Below are 18,946 nucleotides of genomic sequence, written 5' to 3'. Positions count from 1 at the left end.
AAACTATGACATAGCACATATGGATTCATGTAGTAACCAAAAACATGTTAAACAAATCAAAATATATTTTATATTTGAGATTCTTCAAAGTATCCACCCTTTGCCCTGATGAAATGTTTGCACACTATTGGCATTCTCTCAACCAGCCAATCAGTTGTATTGTGACAAGGTAGGAGTGGTATACAGAAGATAGCCCTATTTGGTAAAATATCAAGTCCATATTATGGGAAGAACAGCTCAAATTAGCAAAGAGAAATGACAGTCCATCATTACTTTAAGACATGAAGTTTCCTCAAGTGCAGTCGCAAAACCATCAAGCGCTATGATGAAACTGGCTCGCATGAGGACTGCCACAGGAAAGGAAGACCCCGTGTTATCTCTGCTGATGAGGATAAGTTCATTAGGGTTAACTGCACCTCAGAAATTGCAGCCCAAATAAATGCTTCAGAGTTCAAGTAACAGACACATCTCAACATCAACTGTTCAGAGGAGACTGTGTGAATCAGGCCTTCACGGTCAAATTGCTGCAAAGAACCCACTACTAAAGGACACCAATAAGAAGAAGAGACTTTCTTGGGCCAAGAAACATTGGAAATAGACATTAGACTGTTGGAAATATGTCTAAATGTGAGTTTTGTGGTTCCAACCGCTGTGTTTCTGTGAGAAGCAGAGTAGGTGAACGGATGAACTCCGCATGTGTGGTTCCCACCGTGAAGCATGGAGGAGGAGGTGTGATGGTGCTTTGCTGGTGATACTGTCAGTTATTTATTTGGAATTCAAGGCACCAGCATGGCTACCACAGCATTCTTCAGGGATATGCCATCCCGTCTGGTTTGCGCTTAGTGGGACTATCATTTTTTCCCCGAACAGGACAATGACCTCCCGAGTGGCACAGTGGTCTAAGGCACTGCATCTCAGTGCTAGACCCTACATACCCTGGTTTTATTCCGAGCTGCATCATAGTCCCATAGGGCGGTGCACAATTGGCCCAGTGTTGTCCGGGTTAGCGGAGGGTTTGGCCGGGGTAGGTAGTCATTGTAAAGTAAGAATTTGTTCTGAACTGACTTGCCTGGTTAAATAAAGGTAAACCACACCTTCAGGCTGGGTAGTTTGATCAATAAGCAGAGTGGTGGTACTGTATCTGATGACCTGGCCTCCACAATCACCTGACCTCAACCCAATTGAGATGGTATGTGTGAAGTAAAAGCAGCCAACAAGTACTCAGCATATGTGGGAACTCCTTCAAGAATATTGGAAAAGTATTCCTCATGAAGCTGGTTGAGAGAATGCCAAGAGTGTGCAAAACTATCATCAAGGCTACTTTGAAGAATTTCAAATGTAAAATATATTTGATAACACCTTTTTGGTTACTACATTATTTCATGTGTTATTTCAGTTTTGATCTATTCACTATTATTCTACAATGTAGAAAATAGTACAAATAAAGAAAAATCCTTGTATGAGTAAGTGTCCCCAAACTTTTGACTGGTACTGTATATATAAACAAAAAGGTCATATTTCTGTTATCATAATCTTATCTTTTTCTTCACCTCCAGTCCTCCCTGACCACTGAACTTAATGAACTGTATAATAGATGACATCAATACGATGATTGCCAAACATGAGGCTTGATCCTGTCCTATCATCTTAAATCAGTCACCACCCGACAGGGATAAGGAAAGGATGAGACTCTCTTACCCTTCTATGAGCTCTTTTGTCTGGCCTTAAACACGACTGTGATCTCTACCATGAGCCATTAACTTGATGCCAACTCCAGCACTGCTGTCCCGCAAATAACACCCTGATGGAGATTAGCACAATGAAAGGGATTGGCCTCATAAGAAGCAAATTATTCTAAACCTCGGGCTTGAGATTATTACCCAATACATGGAAAAATGTGTATGTGGGTGTGTTTAACAGTTTGAATGGAAAGTGCCACAGCAGGAAATACCATCATCCCCTCCAACTAGATTGCACTAATCTAGTAATAAGGTTTAATTTATAACTACCTCAATAGAACTGTTAAGAAATGAATCCCCCTATCTTCCCTATCATTCCTTCTTTCTGACTCTCTTTTTCCATCTCTCTCATTCGCCCACATTCATTCGTCCACATTTGGTACGGCAGTGTAGCCTAGTGGTTAGAGCGTTGGACTAGTAACCGAAAGGTTGCAAGATCGAATCCCTGGTACAAGGTACAAATCTGTAGTTCTGCCCCTGAACAAGGCACTGTTACTAGGCCATCATTGAAAATAAGAATTTGTTGTTAACTGTGTGAAGAAGTAATAGTTCCATGGTGAGGGTGGGGAGCTGAGAGTCCAGGCTCTCCCTGGAGACCCTGAGAACCTGGAGCTCAAACTCAAAACACTCCTTACACTCCTACAGATGGCGAGAGAGAGGAGGAAAGTGAGAGAAAAAAAAAGAGAGAGGCCAACCTCAACAAATGAATATGAACACTGCCTGCTGAGCATAAGGATTCTACAATGGGAGACAGTACACAGTAACACTTTAATTCACTGTTGGTTGAGAGAGAGGTGTAGAACTAAAGACAGCGTTTCAGTGTGGTTGTTAGAACGGAGTGGCTGCAGATACAACTTTCCTGGACCCCTCTTTCCAACACTAAAGTTCCTGAAGCTTCAAATCAAATTGTATTCGTCACATCAGCCGAATACAACGGGTGTAGGTAGACCTTACAGTGAAATGCTTACTTACAAGCTCCTAACCAACAATGCAGTTAAAAAATATATATATAATAATAAAAAATAAGAATAAGAAATAAAAGTAACAAGTAATTAAAGAGCAGCCGTAAAATAACAAAAGCAAGACTATATACAGATGGGTACCGGTACAGAGTCAATGTGCAGGGGCACCGGTTAATCGAGGTAATTGAGGTAATATGTACATGTAGGTAAAGTGACTATGCATAGATGATAACAACAGAGAGTAGCAGCGGTGTAAAAGGGGGGGGGCAATGCAAATAGTCTGGGTAACCATTTGATTAGATGTTCAGGAGTCTTATGGCTTGGTAGTAGAAGCTGTTTAGAAGCCTCTTGTACCTAGACTTGATGCTCCGGTACCGCTTGCTGTGCTGTAGCAGAGAGAACAGACTACTCTAGGGTGGCTGGAGTCTTTGACAATTGTTGAGGGCCTTCCTCTAACACCGCCTGGTATATAAGTCCTGGATGGCAGGAAGCTTTGCCCCAGTGATGTAATGGGCCGTACGCACTACCCTCTGTAGTGCCTTGCGGTCGGAGGCCGAACAGTTGCCATACTAGGCAGTGATGCTCTCGATGGTGAAGCTGTAGAACCTTTTGAGGATCTGAGGACCCATGCCAAATCTTTTTAGTCTCCTGAGGGGGAATAGGTTTTGTCGAGCCCTCTTCACGACTTCTGTGCATGTGCGGGATTCTCTACTTGTCGCACAGTCTTGTAGAGATCAGGCTAGTCTGAAATAAACGGTATTTGTTTAATAAAGTTATATCAAAGCTGAATCAATGTCTGCAAGATCACTTATTGATTCCATGTAACATAACCAAACATAATAGCATATTATAAGGTTACTGTAAGACAGAAAACAATCACATTTCTTAAGAACGTTAGGATGTTTGTGCAAATGGTCACATTTTTGGCAAAAACTCACAGGTAGACTATGCGACAGATTGTTTCCACCAACTGCTCTAAAGTTCGCTCACTGTCCATAATTCAAAACAACACTGTATAACTCAAGAATATCTACATTTAGGTAAGGAAACATGCGCAGAACGTGATTCGGCTCTTCAGCTCTGGGGAAAACGGATCCAGGCAGACGGGACGGGGAGGTTAGCTATTATATATTTTAGAAATTGGCTTTGTCCAAGTCATGAATGTGGTCATGGCAAATAGTGGTCAGTGCTGGTCAGTATGTGTCTGAGCAGCAGCTCCTGCAGCACACTGATGTCCAGCGAGGACAGACCCAACGTACGAGCCATCTCTGCCTCCTCTTCCTCACCCACAGGGCTTCTCTCCATCCCTGGAGCCTGCTGCCGGCTGCCTCTGTCCTTCTCAAACTCCTCTGAGCAGAAACACACACAAAGCTTTCAAAAAAACATAGAACACAGTAAGCATTCTCAACAGCACTTTGAAAAGAGAACACAACTGACTTGAGCCCTATACAGCCACTTACTGGTGAAACACTGCTATTGCAACAGCTTACAAAACAAAAAAACACTTGCAGAGAACGATATTGCATATGTACCACCCCTTCGCATGCACACACACACAGGAACATACGCACACACACGCAGACACGTACACACATACAGACCTGTGAGGGCCTCCCAAGAGTCCTCCTGACAACAACCACCAACAGCAATCATCTTAGAGCACATCTAATTACATAACTACTACACCCTAGAGTCTAGACACTATGTAACACCCTACACGGGCATTACACACACACACACACACACACACACACACACACACACACACAATAGAGCTCTTCGCAATGAGAGTAACATCTCCTCTCCCAATAAACAAGTGTGTTTATGTGTGGATGTGTGTGTGTGTGCATCTCTCACCCTGTTGTTGGAACTCTGGGGGCAGTTAACTCTCTCGGAGGTTGCCTCTTCTTTCCCTTTGGCCATCCACCTTTACGTTTCTATGGCAAAAAACAACATCCATTGCAGTAGTCCTGAACTTCCTGACAGGCCGCCCCCAGGTGGTGAAGGTAGGAAACAACACCTCCACTTCACTGATCCTCAACACAGGGGCCTCACAAGGGTGCGTGCTCAGCCCCCTCCTGTACTCCCTGTTCACCCATGACTGCGTTGCCACGCACACCTCCAAATCAATCACGACACAACAGTAGTAGGCCTGATTACCAACAATGACGAGACAGCCTACAGACAGGAAATGAGAGCCCTGGGAATGTGGTGCCAGGAAAATAACCTCTCACTCAATGTAGACAAAACAAAGGATCATATCGTGGAGGGAGCACGCCCCTATGGGACCGCAGTGGAGCAGTTGGAAAGCTTCAAGTTCCTCGCCGTACACATCACTGACAATCTGAAATGGTCCACCCACACAGACAGTATGATGAAGAAGGCGCAACAGCACCTCTTCAACCTCAGGATCCTGAGGAAATTTGGCTTGGCACCTAAAACCCTCACACACTTTTACAGATGCACAACCGAGAGCATTCTGTCGAGCTGTATCACTGCCTGGTACGGCAACTGCACCGCCAGCAACCGTAGCGCTCTCCAGAGGGTGGTGCGGTCTATCCAACGCATCATTGGGGGCAAACTACCTGCCCTCCAGGACACCTACAGCACCCGATATCACAGGAAGATCATCAAGGACAACAACCACCCAAGCCACTGCCTGTTCACCCCACTATCATCCAGAAGGCGAGGACAGTATAGGTGCATCAAAGCTGGGCCCGAGAGACTGAAAAACAGCTTCTATCTCAAGGCCATCAGACTGTTAAATAGCCATCACTAGGCGGCTTCCACTCGGTTATGTATCCCTGCACCTTTAAGGCTGTTGCCCCATATACATAGACTTGAATTGTTGTTTGTATTGTTGTGAAGTGTTAGATATTACTGCACTGTTGGAGATAGAAACACAAGCATTTCGCTACATCCGCAATAACATCTGCTAAACATGTGTATGTGACAACTAAAATTTGACTTGATTTGAATTGCAACAGCTTTTGTGAGTATGATTTACCTGTGTGAATGGAGACGAGTGTTATTGCTTTCTCTCCACCTTTGGCTCAATCTGTGTATGAGACTCCAGTGGTTCCTGGTCCTCCTCCAGTAGCAGACAGGGGGCAGGGGCACCCTCAGGCCCTGGGGAGGGAGGGGAGACAGGGGAGCTCCACACTGGCATGTAGGGATAAACATGTCATTCTCCAGCAGAAGGGGTTGTGGATGTGCATATTAACAGTTTATGTAGTTCTGTACTTGAGCTGTTGTCTATTGATGTTCTGTATTATGTCATGTTTCATGTTTTGTGTTGGACCCCAGGAAATGGAGCTGCTGCTTTTGCAACAGTTAATGGGGATCCTAATAAAATACAAAATACACAAAATATAATTCTCATCATCATTGTCATCAATATGATGTGACACAGGTTGCTCTTACCATCTGACTGCAGTTCAATCCCTGCCTCTGAGGTGAACTGACCCAGGTAGGACACGCATACAATTCTGAGAAGCAAAATAAAATAACACGCGGTGCATTAAACGGTTCTGAGAACTGACACAACTAAGCTCCGTATGCTGACTGTTAACACATGAATAAATAATCTGCTAAATGAAATAAAAATACTTGAATGCTTACGCTGTTTTAAAACGTGCATTGCAGTAACTGAAAAAAATAATTTAAAAAGTTGGCACTCACTCCCCGACCCACCTCTACTGACTGTCCACATTCTGGAAGGACAAGGTGACAGGTGCCCCATTGATGAAGGCGACACGTTGAGGTGTTCCCGGAATCACCTGCGAGCCCAGCGCCAGGTGCAATGTCGCGGCGGCCGAGGTGGGCACCGGGACGAAAGCGAACCCGTGGTAGACGACACGAGAGACCTCGGTGATTGTCGCCGGGCTCAGCATCAGCTCAAGGCTCGGACATTGGCAATTCCCTGCGAACAAGGAGACAGCCACATGATGAAGTAGCCAGGAAGAGCAATCGAGCATGAAGCTATGTAAACTTCAGTGGAATGTTTACACAGGGAGAATCTCTGGACATGTTTTTACAGCGTAAATCTTATGTCATGGTGTGACTAACGCATTTACATTTAGGCGTGCATGAACGTATGATGTATAGTTCTTATTGATGCATGTAGGCTATGGCACATAAATCATGTCATGAAAATATATAAAGACGTCATCCTATCAACCTATTCTCTGCGCGACAACATTTCGATGGTATACTGGTGATGTCTGAAAGAGAAAGCTAGGGAAATGTCGACTTCCTGTATCAGTAGCCAATCATATTAAGAGAAGATGAAGGCGTCACAAAAAAACGTCCAATCATAACACATAAAGTGGGCGTTTATTATGACAGCTGGAAGAGTTCTCTCCTCGCTATAAGTGGAGTTTGATCACAGATGCGCTTGTGGCACCGAACTGTAAAAAGTGAAAAGGGATGAATGAGAGGAGACCCTGAACAACTTCATCGGGGACATTTCTAGTAGCTTCTTGTCGACTAGATGAAACACAGATCGAGTCTTTGACTGCGAAGGTGAGAGAATGACGCTAACATGTTTGTTTTGGACATGCTGTATTGTCCGTAGGAAGAACTGCCAGTTGACTGTCATATCACAATTTAGCATTGATTAAAGAATAGCTAGTCATTTTTAAAGCGACAGGCGCGTGTTTCGCATTATATTTTAAACTGGTCACCAACTTTTTTTAAATTTTAAATGTAGTCTAAAACAATGAGTCACCTGACTGAGTCCATTTGCTTATTATACTTTCCACCGGTCAAATCAAAGTCATTGGCTTGGGGAAATCCCCTGCATTGCAGCAGAACACGTGATGGTGCCTCCATCTCTTGCATGCCAACCTGTCACCCTGTTTATAATTGTGGTAGTAGCTTCTTATTTTTGTGCTTAAAGTCGAATTGGTGTATGGGGGGGTGGACACAGCGGCATGTTTGGTCGAGAGACACTTTTTAACACTTTGTCCAGAAGGGAAGCTATGGGCTCCCTTTGGCAGTGACAGTTGAGTGATTGGAGCAGAAGAGGATTGTGCCATGCAGCTGTTGCGTCCTCCTCACTCTCTCTGCCCCCTGGCCGTACTCTGCTGTAGCTGTGTGAACAGACAAGTGCTTCCACGCAGCTGGTGCGACCCTCATGCACGGGCTATTGTTTCCATGATTGAGTACTGGCATTATTTTTTTTTATGATTCTGAAAAGCTCTGTCTATAAAGGTTAAAACTAATTTAGCCAGACAGCGGCAAATTGTTTTATCTTCCTCTGTTTTTCAGGCATGGAACCATCACCCGCCAACACCCCAACCACCCCGAAACCTGCCCCTTCCTCCCCGCTACCCTCCTCTCTTTCCCCACCTACCCCTAAATCTACCCCGGGCACTAGACCCACTGTGCCCCTGCCTAAATCGCCCCCGACCTCTCCGGTCTCACCTTCCAGACCTTTTTGTCCTGGCCCCCCTCTCTCTCCCCCTGCGTCCTCCCTCTCCATCCCTCCTGCCTCCCCCTTGCGGCAGCCAGTCAGACCTGTCTCCCAGGCGGGACGATCCCAGCTCAATGCAGCCAGCAGGGCTCCGGATGAGAGGAGGGGGGCTGGTGCTGCTGGAGTTACCCCTGGCATGCACCCTACTACCCCTGTACGACAGGCTTCAATAGCTGAGCCAGGTGAGTACAGTCAAAGACACACACACACACATTGACCACAGAGCTCTGGACCCCTGCTAAGGGCTTTGTAACACAACACAATCACTCCAACCCTAAAACTAAGTGCAATCAAGGACATCCCCCTTCACGCACAAAAGTTCACACAACAATAAAAAAAAACATACCACATCCCTAATCTAACCCCTTTGCTTTGTCTGTTAGCCTATTATGTTAAGGCTTTTGGGGTAGGGCACACGGCTCTAATGGTGACTCTGTATTTCACTTCCTGCCTCATCCTCTCCGCCCCACCCTTACCCACCAATCAGAGCCTCTCCCTCTGTGGAACGTGCCACAATCTCCATGACAATAGCAGATGTTGACCAGATCATGTAAAGTAGTCAGTCCAGGATTGCTGTGTAAGGCAGAAAAACATCTCTCCTACCCCTATCCTCCTATCCATCTACTTCTCTCCAAGCTATTCTGGTACTACTGGGAAAAGCCTGAATGGAAAGCTCATTCCTTTCTCAATGCTTGGTATGGCTGATTCAGGTGTACTGTACCTCTGATACAACACATAAGGTACAGAATTTACCAAGGAGAGTAGACCAAGTTTCACACGCACAAGTACAGTGAAATTACTTTCTTGCAAGCGCTAAACCCAACAGTGCAGTTACCAATATCAATGTAATATTACAAATAACACGAGGTAGAACAAAAACACCCAAGAAATAAAAGGTAAGAAGAATACGAGAAAGTAAGAAGCGATTTACAGAGTCCGTTCCAATAATCAAATCAATGAAATGTATTTATAAAGCCCTTCTTACATCAGCTGATGTCACAAAGTGCTGTACAGAAACCCAGCATGAATCCCCAAACAGCAAGCAATGCAGGTGTAGAAGCACGGTGGCTAGGAAAGAATCCCTAGAAAGGCCAGAACCTAGGAAGAAACCTAGAGAGGAACCAGGCTATGAGGAGTGGCCAGTACTCTTCTGGAAGTGCCAGGTGGAGATTATAACAGAACATGGCCAAGATTTTCAAATGTTCATAGATGACCAGCAGGGTCAAATTATAATAATCACAGTGGTTGGTGAGGGTGCAACAGGTCAGCACCTCAGGAGTAAATGTCAGTTAGCTTTTCATAGCCGATCATTCAGAGTATCTCTACCGCTCCTGCTGTCTGTAGAAGGTTGAAAACCGCAGGTCTGGGACAGGTAGCACGTCCGGTGAACAGGTCAGGGTTCCATAGCCGCAGGCAGAACAGTTGAAACTGCAGCAGCAGCACGGCCAGGTGGACTGGGGACAGCAAGGAGTCATCAGGCCAGGTAGTCCTGAGACATGGTCCTAGGGCTCAGGTCCTCCTCCTCCGAGAGAGAATTGGAGAGAACATACTTACATTCACGCAGGACACCGGATAAGACCCCCCGACATATAACCTACTGCAGAATAAATACTGGAGGCTGAGAAGGGAGGGGTCGGGAGACACTATGGCCCTGTCCGACGATACCCCCGGACAGGGCCAAACGGGCAGGATATAACCCCACCTACTTTGCCAAAGCACAGCCCCCACACCACTAGAGGGACAAATGTTTTTTTGTTTTTAGGGGTGCGACTGCATCTAGGGTATTGCGCAAGGTTAAATTGAGTTCCTCAGTTAGGTATACCGTATTTACAATGTGCAGGGATACTGGAGTGATAGAGGTAGATATGTACAGGGTTAATGTCACGACTTCCGCCGAGGTTGGCTCTCCTGCCCGTTCGGGCGGTGCTCGGCGGTCGTCGTCACCGTCCTACTAGCCACTACCGATCCCTTTTCGTGTATCTGTTGGTTTTGTCTGATTGGTTTCACCTGTGTGTTGTTTAGTTTATTAGTGTCTGTATATATAGAAGGTTGTCCCGCCCTTGTTTTGTGCGGGATTGTTTATTTGTCATCTATGTCTGTCGGTGTATCTTGTGTTCTATTTCTCCGGTTCGTCTTTTATCCTGTGTTGGATTGTTCACCCTGTGTGTATTGGGTTGACCGTGTTTCTTGTTCCCCGGAGAATAAACTTTCATATCGCTATCTGCTCTCTGCGCCTGATTCCACCCACCTTGATTAGACGTGACAGATAAGGTGACTAGGCATCCGGATATATGATAAACAGAGTAGCGGCAGCATAAATGAAGATTGTATGTGTATGCAGATTCAGTAGAAATGTGTGTGCATGCAATGTGTTTGTTGGAGCGTGAGTGTGTAGATTCATGGGGGTAAGGAGTCGCTGTTGACTGAGCTAAATAAACTGTTGTTTTTTTTAGGGCTGAGGCACAGGGCTGGGCTATGTCCACCATGCTGGCAGGAATCACTGGCATGCGAGGAAAGAAACGGGATACGTAAAGCATCAGCATAGCACATACGGACGGTTCCCCCTGCTCCTTTAGTGACACAGATTTACCACCTCTGCCAGCCACGACATGAAGCGCACTACCTCACTTACGCAGTAATACTAAGGGCTCGACCAATTACAAATGACAAGAGAGGGTTATTACATAGGTATTACAGATGTACAGATACAGTATACCACTTATAGCTTTATGTACAGATAGTGGTCCTCGTGGGTAGAGGGACCGGTGGGTGGGGGTCAGACAGAATGACTGTTGGTCTGTGTGCTGAAGTGGTCCCTCTGTTTGGGGGGGGGGGGGGGGGTGAACATGGACAGTTGTTGTGAGAGGTTACCACCTGTCTACAGGATGTTCATAATGAATAACACTACAGTTCATTAGGCGTATGCTTGTTCCCAAATGCTATGCGGCACATGTTTCTGTGTGTATCAATGCTGCCAGTCACCATGTAATATCCCCTTTGGCAGTAACCTTCCTAAGAAATGAATACATCAATCAGATGACTGTTGTCTCTACGTAGAGGAGCCAGAGGAGGAGCTGAGTGTGGAGGAGCTGGAGGAGAGCGCCAAGTCTGGAGACGCCAAAGCCCAGTCTAGGGTGAGTACTAACCCCTCTTAGCCATCTCCCATGGTCGACCCTGGTTTGACCACCATAGCAAACTTAAAGTTCTACCATAGAATCAAATATTAGAACTCAGAATTGAATAAGATCTCTGAGTCCTATATATGAGCTACAATGGGTCTTCATGCGTCTGATAAGAATGAGCACATATTTGACATGATATGCTGTATCTGTGTGTAGGTGGGCCGTTACTACTTGGCCCTGGCCGAGGAGAGAGATGAGGAGCTGAACAACTGTACAGCGGTGAGCTGGCTGGTAGAGGCCACCAAACAGGGTCGTAAGGATGCCGTCAAGATGCTACAGCACTGCCTATCAACTAGGAAAGGTGAGGGGGTGCGGCCTTATCCACTAAACAGGAAGTATATACAGTTGAAGTCGGAAGTTTACATCCACTTAGGTTGGAGTCATTAAAACTCGTTTTTCAACCACTCCACACATTTCTTGTTAACAAACTATAGTTTTGGCAAGTCGTTTAGGACGTCTACTTTGTGCATGACACAAGTCATTTTTCCAAAAACTGTTTACAGACAGATTATTTCACTTATAATTCACTGTTTCACAATTCAAGTGGGTCAGAATTTTACATACACTAAGTTGACTGTGCCTTTAAACAGTTTGGAAAAAACAGTAAATCGAGTCCTATATCGACATAACCTGAAAGGCCGCTCAGCAAGGAAGAAGCCACTGCTCCAAAACCACCATAAAAAAGCCAGACTACGGTTTGCAACTGCACATGGGGACAAAGATCGTGCTTTTTGGAGAAATGTCCTCTGGTCTGATGAAACAAAAATAGAACTGTTAGCCATAATGACCACCGTTATGTTTGGAGGAAAAAGGGGGAGGCTTGCAAGCCGACGAGCACCATCCCAACTGTGAAGCACGGGGGTGGCAGCATCATGTTGTGGGGGTGCTTTGCTGCAGGAGTGACTGGTGCACTTCACAAAAGAGAGGGAGGAGGGAGGGAGGATCATGAGGGAGGAAAATGATTTGGATATATTGAAGCAACATCTCAAGACAGTCGGGAAGTTAAGGCTTGGTTGCAAATGGGTCTTCCAAATGGACAATGACCCCAAGCATACTTCCAAAGTTGTGGAAAAATGGCTTAAGGACAACAAATTTCAAGGTATTGGATTGGCCATCACAAAGCTCTGACCCCAATCCCATAGACAATTTGTGGGCAGAACTGAAAAAGTGTGTACGAGCAAGGAGGCCTACAAAACTGACTCAGTTACACCAGCTCTGTCAGGAGGAATGGGACAAAATTCACCCAACTTATTGTGGGAAGCTTGTGGAAGGCTAACATAAACGTTTGACCCAAGTTGAACAATTTTAAAGGCAATGCTAGCAAATACTAATTGAGTGCATGTAAACTTCTGACCCACTGGGAATGTGATGAAAGAAATAAAAGATGATATAAATCATTCTCTGACATTTCACATTCTTAAAATAGAGTGGTGGTCCTAACTGACCTAAAACAGGGAATTTTTACTGGGATTAAATGTCAAGATTTGTGAAAAACTGAGTTTAAATGTATTTTGCTAAGGTGTATGTAAACATCTGACTTCAACTGTGTGTATATATGGAGAGATCCAGAGCAATTCAATAGAATCTTCTTTAAATTGGGACTGAAAAAGTACAGCGTGCAGTTAAATGGAGTATGCCGTTAAATGATATGCACTTATCAGGAGTCAACTGTCGTTGGGATTGTGGAACCAGTTGAACGGATTGGCTGTCTCAGTGCATGGTGTTCAGTATGATGCGTCAAGGTTGTGTTTTGTCATCAGGCATCACGTCGGAGAACTTTGAGGAGGTGAAGAAGCTGTGTACGGAGACTAGGTTTGAGAGAGGAGTGAGGAGGGCTGCCCTGGTCATGTATTGGAAGCTCAACCCAGAGAAGAAGAGAAGGGTGGCGGTGTCTGAGCTGCTGGAGAACGTGGAACATGTCAACACAGAACCAGGTACACACACACACACACACACTCTCATGCATTACATATATGGCCACACAAGTCACACAATAATGTAGTATTATGTGTTCATGAACACCGACGAGACCTGAGAGGCCTAGTTGTTATTTATCTAGTTTCTAAACTGTTTGTTCCTCTGTAATTCCTGTACACCAAGGTGACGCTGCCTCCCAGAGCCCCATATCCAGCTCCACGCAGAAACAGAGGAGAGTTCTGGAGAGTCTCGTCACCAGCAAAGGTCAGTGTACGTTTATGTCAAATGGAATCAAATGGAAAAGGCATTGTAACGGTGAGTTAAGACTACCTCCCTCTTTCTCTGTGTCTCTGCAGTCAGTTGCTACGACGTGGGTCTGGATGACTTTGTAGATATCACTAAGAAGTACGCTCAGGGCATCCCACCTAGTCCCACTATGGCTGGGGCCGGAGGTGACGATGACGATGATGACGAAGTTGTGAAGAATCCAGATGACTTGCCCCTTCATCAGAAGGTCCCAACTTTTTTTTTTCTCTCTGGGAATGCGTGTGTTCATGACATCTTCACACATATTCACAATTTTATATTTGTTATCTTGCTCATGGATTTTCTCTCGCTCTCTCAAATTCAAATTGCTTTATTGGCATGAAAAACATTGAGTAAATATTTCCAAACCATCAATGTTACAACTGCATTTAGTCATACACACATACACAATGGCCAGTTTATTAGGTACACCCATCTAGTACCGGTTCGCACCCCCCTTTGCCTCCAGAACAGCCTGAATTCTTCAGGGCATGGATTATACAAGGTGTCGGTATCAAGGGACCTAACGTGTGCCAGGAAAACATTCACCACACCATTACACCACCACCACCAGCCTGTACCGTTGACACCAGGCAGGATGGGGCCATGGACTCACGCTGCTTATGCCAAATCCTGACTCTGCCATCAGCATGACGCAACAGGAATCAGGATTCATTGGACCACGCAATGTTTCTCCACTCCGCAATTGTCCAGTGTTGGTGATCGCGTGCCCACTTGAGCCGATTGTTCTTGTTTTTAGCTGATTGGAGTGGAGCCCAGTGTGGTCGTCTGTTGCAATAGCCCATCCGTGATAAGGATCACGTTATCTGCCTGTTTGTGGACCGCCTGTTAGCTTGCGCGATTCTTACCATTCTCCTTCGATCCCTCTCATCAACGAGCTGTTTTCCCCGCTGACTGGATGTTTTTTGTTTGTTGCACCATTCTCTGTAAACCCTAGACACGGTTGTGAGTGAAACGCCTAAGAGGCCGGCCGTTTCTGAGATACTGGAACTGGCGCGCCTGGCACCGACGCTCATACCGTGCTCAAAGTCACTTAGTTGGTTAGTTGTTTTGCCCATTCTAACGTTCAATCGAACAGTAACTGAGTTCCTCGATGCCTGCCTTTATATAGCAAGCCACGGCCATCTGACTCACTATCTGTAGGAGCGAACCGGGTGGTGTACCTAATAAACTGTCCACTGAGTGTGCATTGGAATAATGTGTAATCTCTCTCGCACCCTCCCCCTCCTCTCCTTCCCTAGGTGTTGAAGTTTCCCTTACACGCCCTGTTGGAGATCAAGGAGCACCTGATAGACTGGGCATCCCGGGCGGGCATGCAGTGGCTCAGCGCCCTCATCCCCACTCACCACGTCAATGCCCTCATCTTCTTCTTCATCATCAGCAACCTCACCATCGACTTCTTCATCTTCCTCATCCCCCTACTCGTCTTCTACCTCTCCTTCTTCTCCATGGTCATCTGCACACTGCGCGTCTTCCAGGTAGGATTCACTTCACACACTTCGCAGAGGAACTGAACGAGGATAACCTATGTAATTACATTATCCTGTAATAAACTGGCAAGAACACTCATTTAGGGAGTGCTTACCACCTAACATTTGGTATTTTCTTGGAAAAGCGAATGGAAATGGTTAGTACTATGTAACTACAGTTACTATGTTAAAGTTATTCCATGACAGTTAGCTATAGAATGTCTGTTCAGTATGTGAGCTGTTGGTGTTCTTCCAGAACTCCAAGGCGTGGGAGAACTTCCGGGCACTGACAGACCTGCTGTCTCGCTTCGAGCCGGGACTGGACCTGGAGCAAGCTGAGACTAACTTTGTCTGGACCCACCTGGAGCCCTACCTCTACTTCCTGCTGTCGGTGGTCTTCGTGGTCTTCTCCTTCCCCGTGGCTGACAAGGCCTGGATCCCCTGCTCCGAGCTGGCCACCGTGGCGCTGTTCTTCACCGTCACCTCATTCCTCAGCCTCCATGCCTCCGCTGAGCTCTTCGCCCGCCGCGCCCTGCTCACAGAGGTGTTATCGGGGGTCTGTGCCCTGACACAACTGTTACCGGAGAGCGCCTGGTTCCTGCGGGTGTTAGGCACAACGTTTGTGACGGTGCCGCTAGGGGAGATGGTGGCGCTGAACGTGGGCGTGCCCTGTCTTCTCTACGGGCACCTGTTCTACCTGCTGTTCCGCATGGCCCAGCTGAGGGGCTTCAGGGGCACCTACCTCTGCCTCGTACCCTACATGGTCTGCTTCGCCTGGTGTGAGTTGTGCCTGGCCCTGCTCCACTCCTCCTCCACCATCGGTCTGATTCGGACCTGTGTGGGCTACCTCCTCTTCCTGTTCGCCCTGCCTGTTCTCACCTTGGGCTTGGCGGCCATGTTGCTCTTCCAGGTCCTCCAGTGGTTCATGGCTCTGGAGATCACCAAGATGCTGGTGACTCTGACCGTGTGCGCGGTCCCGGTGGTGTTGCGGTTGTGGACGCGGTTCAGCCTGAACCCGCTGGTGGTGGCGAGGTCTCTGTCGCGGAGCAGCATAGTCAAGCTCATCCTGGTGTGGTTGAGTGCTGTGGTGCTGTTCTGCTGGATGTACGTCTACCGCTCCGAGGGCATGAAGGTAATCACACTAACTAGTTATGCTACATCATGGCAAAAGCGCTAATTAACACAAAATACAGGTAGGAACCTAATAGAAAATAACCGAATGACAGAACAAGCTCAAATTGCAGTCAGCAGAGTACTATTTACAGTATTGAAATGTAACTAAATAAGGGATTCCCTAAATGTATGATAAGTGTTCAATACATGAACTGTATAATAAACATCCAAATTTAAGTTTAACCAAGTGTCTTGAACAGGTGTATAACTCCACCCTCACGTGGCCGGAGTACAGTAACCTGTGTGGGCCGAAAGCCTGGAAGGAATACAATATGGCTCAAACCCAGATCCTGTGTTCTCACCTGGAGGGCCACCGGGTCACCTGGACAGGACGCTTCAAATATGTCCGCGTCACCAACATCGAGAACGGAGTCCAGTCCGTCATTGGCCTACTCCCTGTGTTTGTAGGGGACTGGATGAGATGTCTCTACGGTGAGGCCTATCCACTCTGTGACAACACCACCGACCCCTCCACTCCCACTGCCCCTCCCCAGCCCCTACCTGCACCCCAGCCCCCTCCAGAAGACCCCTTATGCAAACTGAAAAAGCTGGCGAAGCACGAGTGCCACGTGAAGCGCTTCGACCGCTACAAGTTCGAGGTGACCTTGGGCATGCCCCTGGAGAGGAAGAGTAAGAACGGGACCATTATAGAGGACGAAGACGCCACCAAGGACATCGTCCTGAGGGCCAGTAATGAGTTTGGCCCCATGTTGCTGCACCTGAGCGCTGGGAGCCTGGTAGAGTTCAGTACGGTTCTGGAGGGACGCCTGGGCTCTAAGTGGCCTGTGTTTGAGCTGAAGGCCATTCACTGTCTGACGTGTGCAGACACCCGCGTGCCCAGCGGCAGGCAGTATAAGATAGAACATGACTGGAGGCGCTCGGCCCAGGGGGCTCTGCAGTTTGGGTTCGACTTCTTCTTTAATCCCTTCCTCACTGCACAGCTGGAGCAGGACGCTGAAACACTGGTGAGGGGCAGTGGTGGATGAGTGTGGTGGAAGAGCAATGGATCAATGTAGAGAAGTGAATAAGTGTACACTAGGAGAAGTGATTTCACTACGGATTGTAAGTAATGCCTTATGTCGACCACTGTTGGGAGTGGCTGAGTGTACACTATGGGGAGGAAGCAAGTACACTAGGAGAACTGAATGTACACACAATAGTTTTGTCAGTAAGACATGCGTTCTGTCTATCTACAGTAAGGGCTCTATTCAATCTGCATCGCGGAAGTTCAGCTTTCCGGCGTGATTGAAATTAAAGGCAATGTCCCGCTGTAGGGGAGACTGCATTCACGGTAAACGCTGCATATGTCGGCTCAACCGGAAATTACCTTTAACATTTCTATTGCGAAATCTGTAATGATTCAGCGTTGCATATTAAATAGAGCCCAAATCTATGATTCTGCATGATGTTTTCCACTTTACTGTAGTTCCAGTACTGGGATTGAACTGCTTGTAGTGCTGTGGCTGTGTGTTCTTTACACCCTACCGTAGTAAAGCCAGCCTAGACACATAGCAGTATTGTGTGTATTGCTAAACAAGGCATAAGTGTGTGTGAGTGTTTTTCATAACTGCTGAGCCAAAGTGTGCGAGGGATAATATAATGGAGAATCTAAACTAAACCACTTAATTACAAAGGAGGGAGACCGTTTACACAGACTTACCACTTTCATACATGCAAACACACACACACAAATACACACACGGCCTCAAACTCCTAATTCATAGACGAGTGTTTTTAGTCCGTCAACATTTCAGAGAAGTGTGGGATAATACCAACCAACAATGTGATCACTAAGTTTATTAACATTTTGCATGCTATTCAACCATATAGGTCTACTGTTTGCACCCTCGCATACTGTAGATAAGGGGTCTCCATTTACATTCAGCTGTGGGACGATTCCTTGAGTGGATGTTTGAGGGGGTCGGAGCGTAGTTATAAATAATTAGTAGACTGTAAATTGACCACAAGAAGCCCAAACAGGTTGTTTTTTTTTCCATTACTTTTGTTCTTTTTACAATTTGAGGCCTTATTTCAGTTTCTATTTAGTTACTTATATTCTACAGTTATTGAATCGTTTAAAAAAAAAAATTTTTTTTTATCTTCGAACGTAATTTTCATCACGTCGGAGAAACAAATGGACTTAAACTGTTCCTGTTGTCTCCTTTTAAATATTATGCTTTTAATCATTGTCTTTTTCATACCTTCCTTGTTGTGACGCCACACACCGTTAGTTCACATGTATCAAAGTGCACTTGTATCCAACTTGACCTTTTGCTCCTCTTTAACTTGTCTGCCCTGTTGTCCCTCGCCCCCCTCCTTCTCCCTGCTGTGCAGGGGCTTGGACCTGTTCTGATCCCACAGTTCCAGTCTGCAGGCCTCTAATGATGATGTCACTGTTTGTAGGTTGTGACGTCACCACTGTAACCCTCTACGCTACTGTGACTAATAAACCAATCATGGAAATCTCTGCTTCCTGAAAGGTTATTGCAATCTCTCACTCCCTCTCTCTTTCCCTCACACAGAGTCCGTATACCTTAATGAGCATGATCTTGTCATTTAGTCTGGATCTTTACACTCTCCAGAGCTATGGACAGCTTGTCCATCAGAAGAGGTCACACACACACACACACACACACACACACACACACACACACACACACAGTGCTGATTCTGCTTCATTAGTGTATGTAATGACAGTGTA

The 18,946-nt window shown here is 46.2% G+C and overlaps 1 protein-coding gene and 1 long non-coding RNA gene across 9 annotated transcripts; one reads left to right on the top strand and one right to left on the bottom strand.

The window, feature by feature from the left end:
• Positions 1-2,488: 2,488 nt before the first annotated feature.
• On the bottom strand, positions 2,489-6,914 carry LOC115130557 (uncharacterized). 8 transcript variants are annotated; one of them, XR_003863798.2, is made up of 4 exons: positions 6,778-6,914; positions 6,125-6,623; positions 5,709-5,863; positions 2,489-4,638 (listed from the first exon to the last, which is right to left on the bottom strand). It is a non-coding gene; the product is annotated as an uncharacterized LOC115130557 (long non-coding RNA). The 8 variants fall into 8 exon arrangements; XR_003863803.2 differs by lacking the exon at positions 6,778-6,914 and having other exon boundaries at positions 2,489-4,072; positions 4,559-4,638; positions 6,125-6,771; XR_003863804.2 differs by lacking the exon at positions 6,778-6,914 and having other exon boundaries at positions 2,489-4,050; positions 4,559-4,638; positions 6,125-6,771.
• Positions 6,915-7,045: 131 nt separating this feature from the next.
• On the top strand, positions 7,046-18,708 carry LOC115130554 (wolframin-like). The gene is made up of 10 exons (XM_029661821.2): positions 7,046-7,225; positions 7,973-8,359; positions 11,235-11,311; positions 11,516-11,660; positions 13,120-13,293; positions 13,460-13,540; positions 13,633-13,790; positions 14,845-15,081; positions 15,329-16,204; positions 16,446-18,708. Exons 2-10 carry the CDS (start codon positions 7,975-7,977, stop codon positions 17,229-17,231), a joined length of 2,919 nt encoding a protein of 972 aa, XP_029517681.2. The 5' UTR covers positions 7,046-7,225; positions 7,973-7,974; the 3' UTR covers positions 17,232-18,708.
• The last annotated feature ends 238 nt before the right edge of the window (positions 18,709-18,946 follow it).

Source organism: Oncorhynchus nerka, linkage group LG6 (genome assembly GCF_034236695.1).
Source record: "Oncorhynchus nerka isolate Pitt River linkage group LG6, Oner_Uvic_2.0, whole genome shotgun sequence".
Classification (NCBI taxonomy): Eukaryota; Metazoa; Chordata; class Actinopteri; order Salmoniformes; family Salmonidae; genus Oncorhynchus; species Oncorhynchus nerka.
Note: the sequence above shows the minus strand (reverse complement) of the source record. Positions and strands in the feature narration are given on the sequence as shown.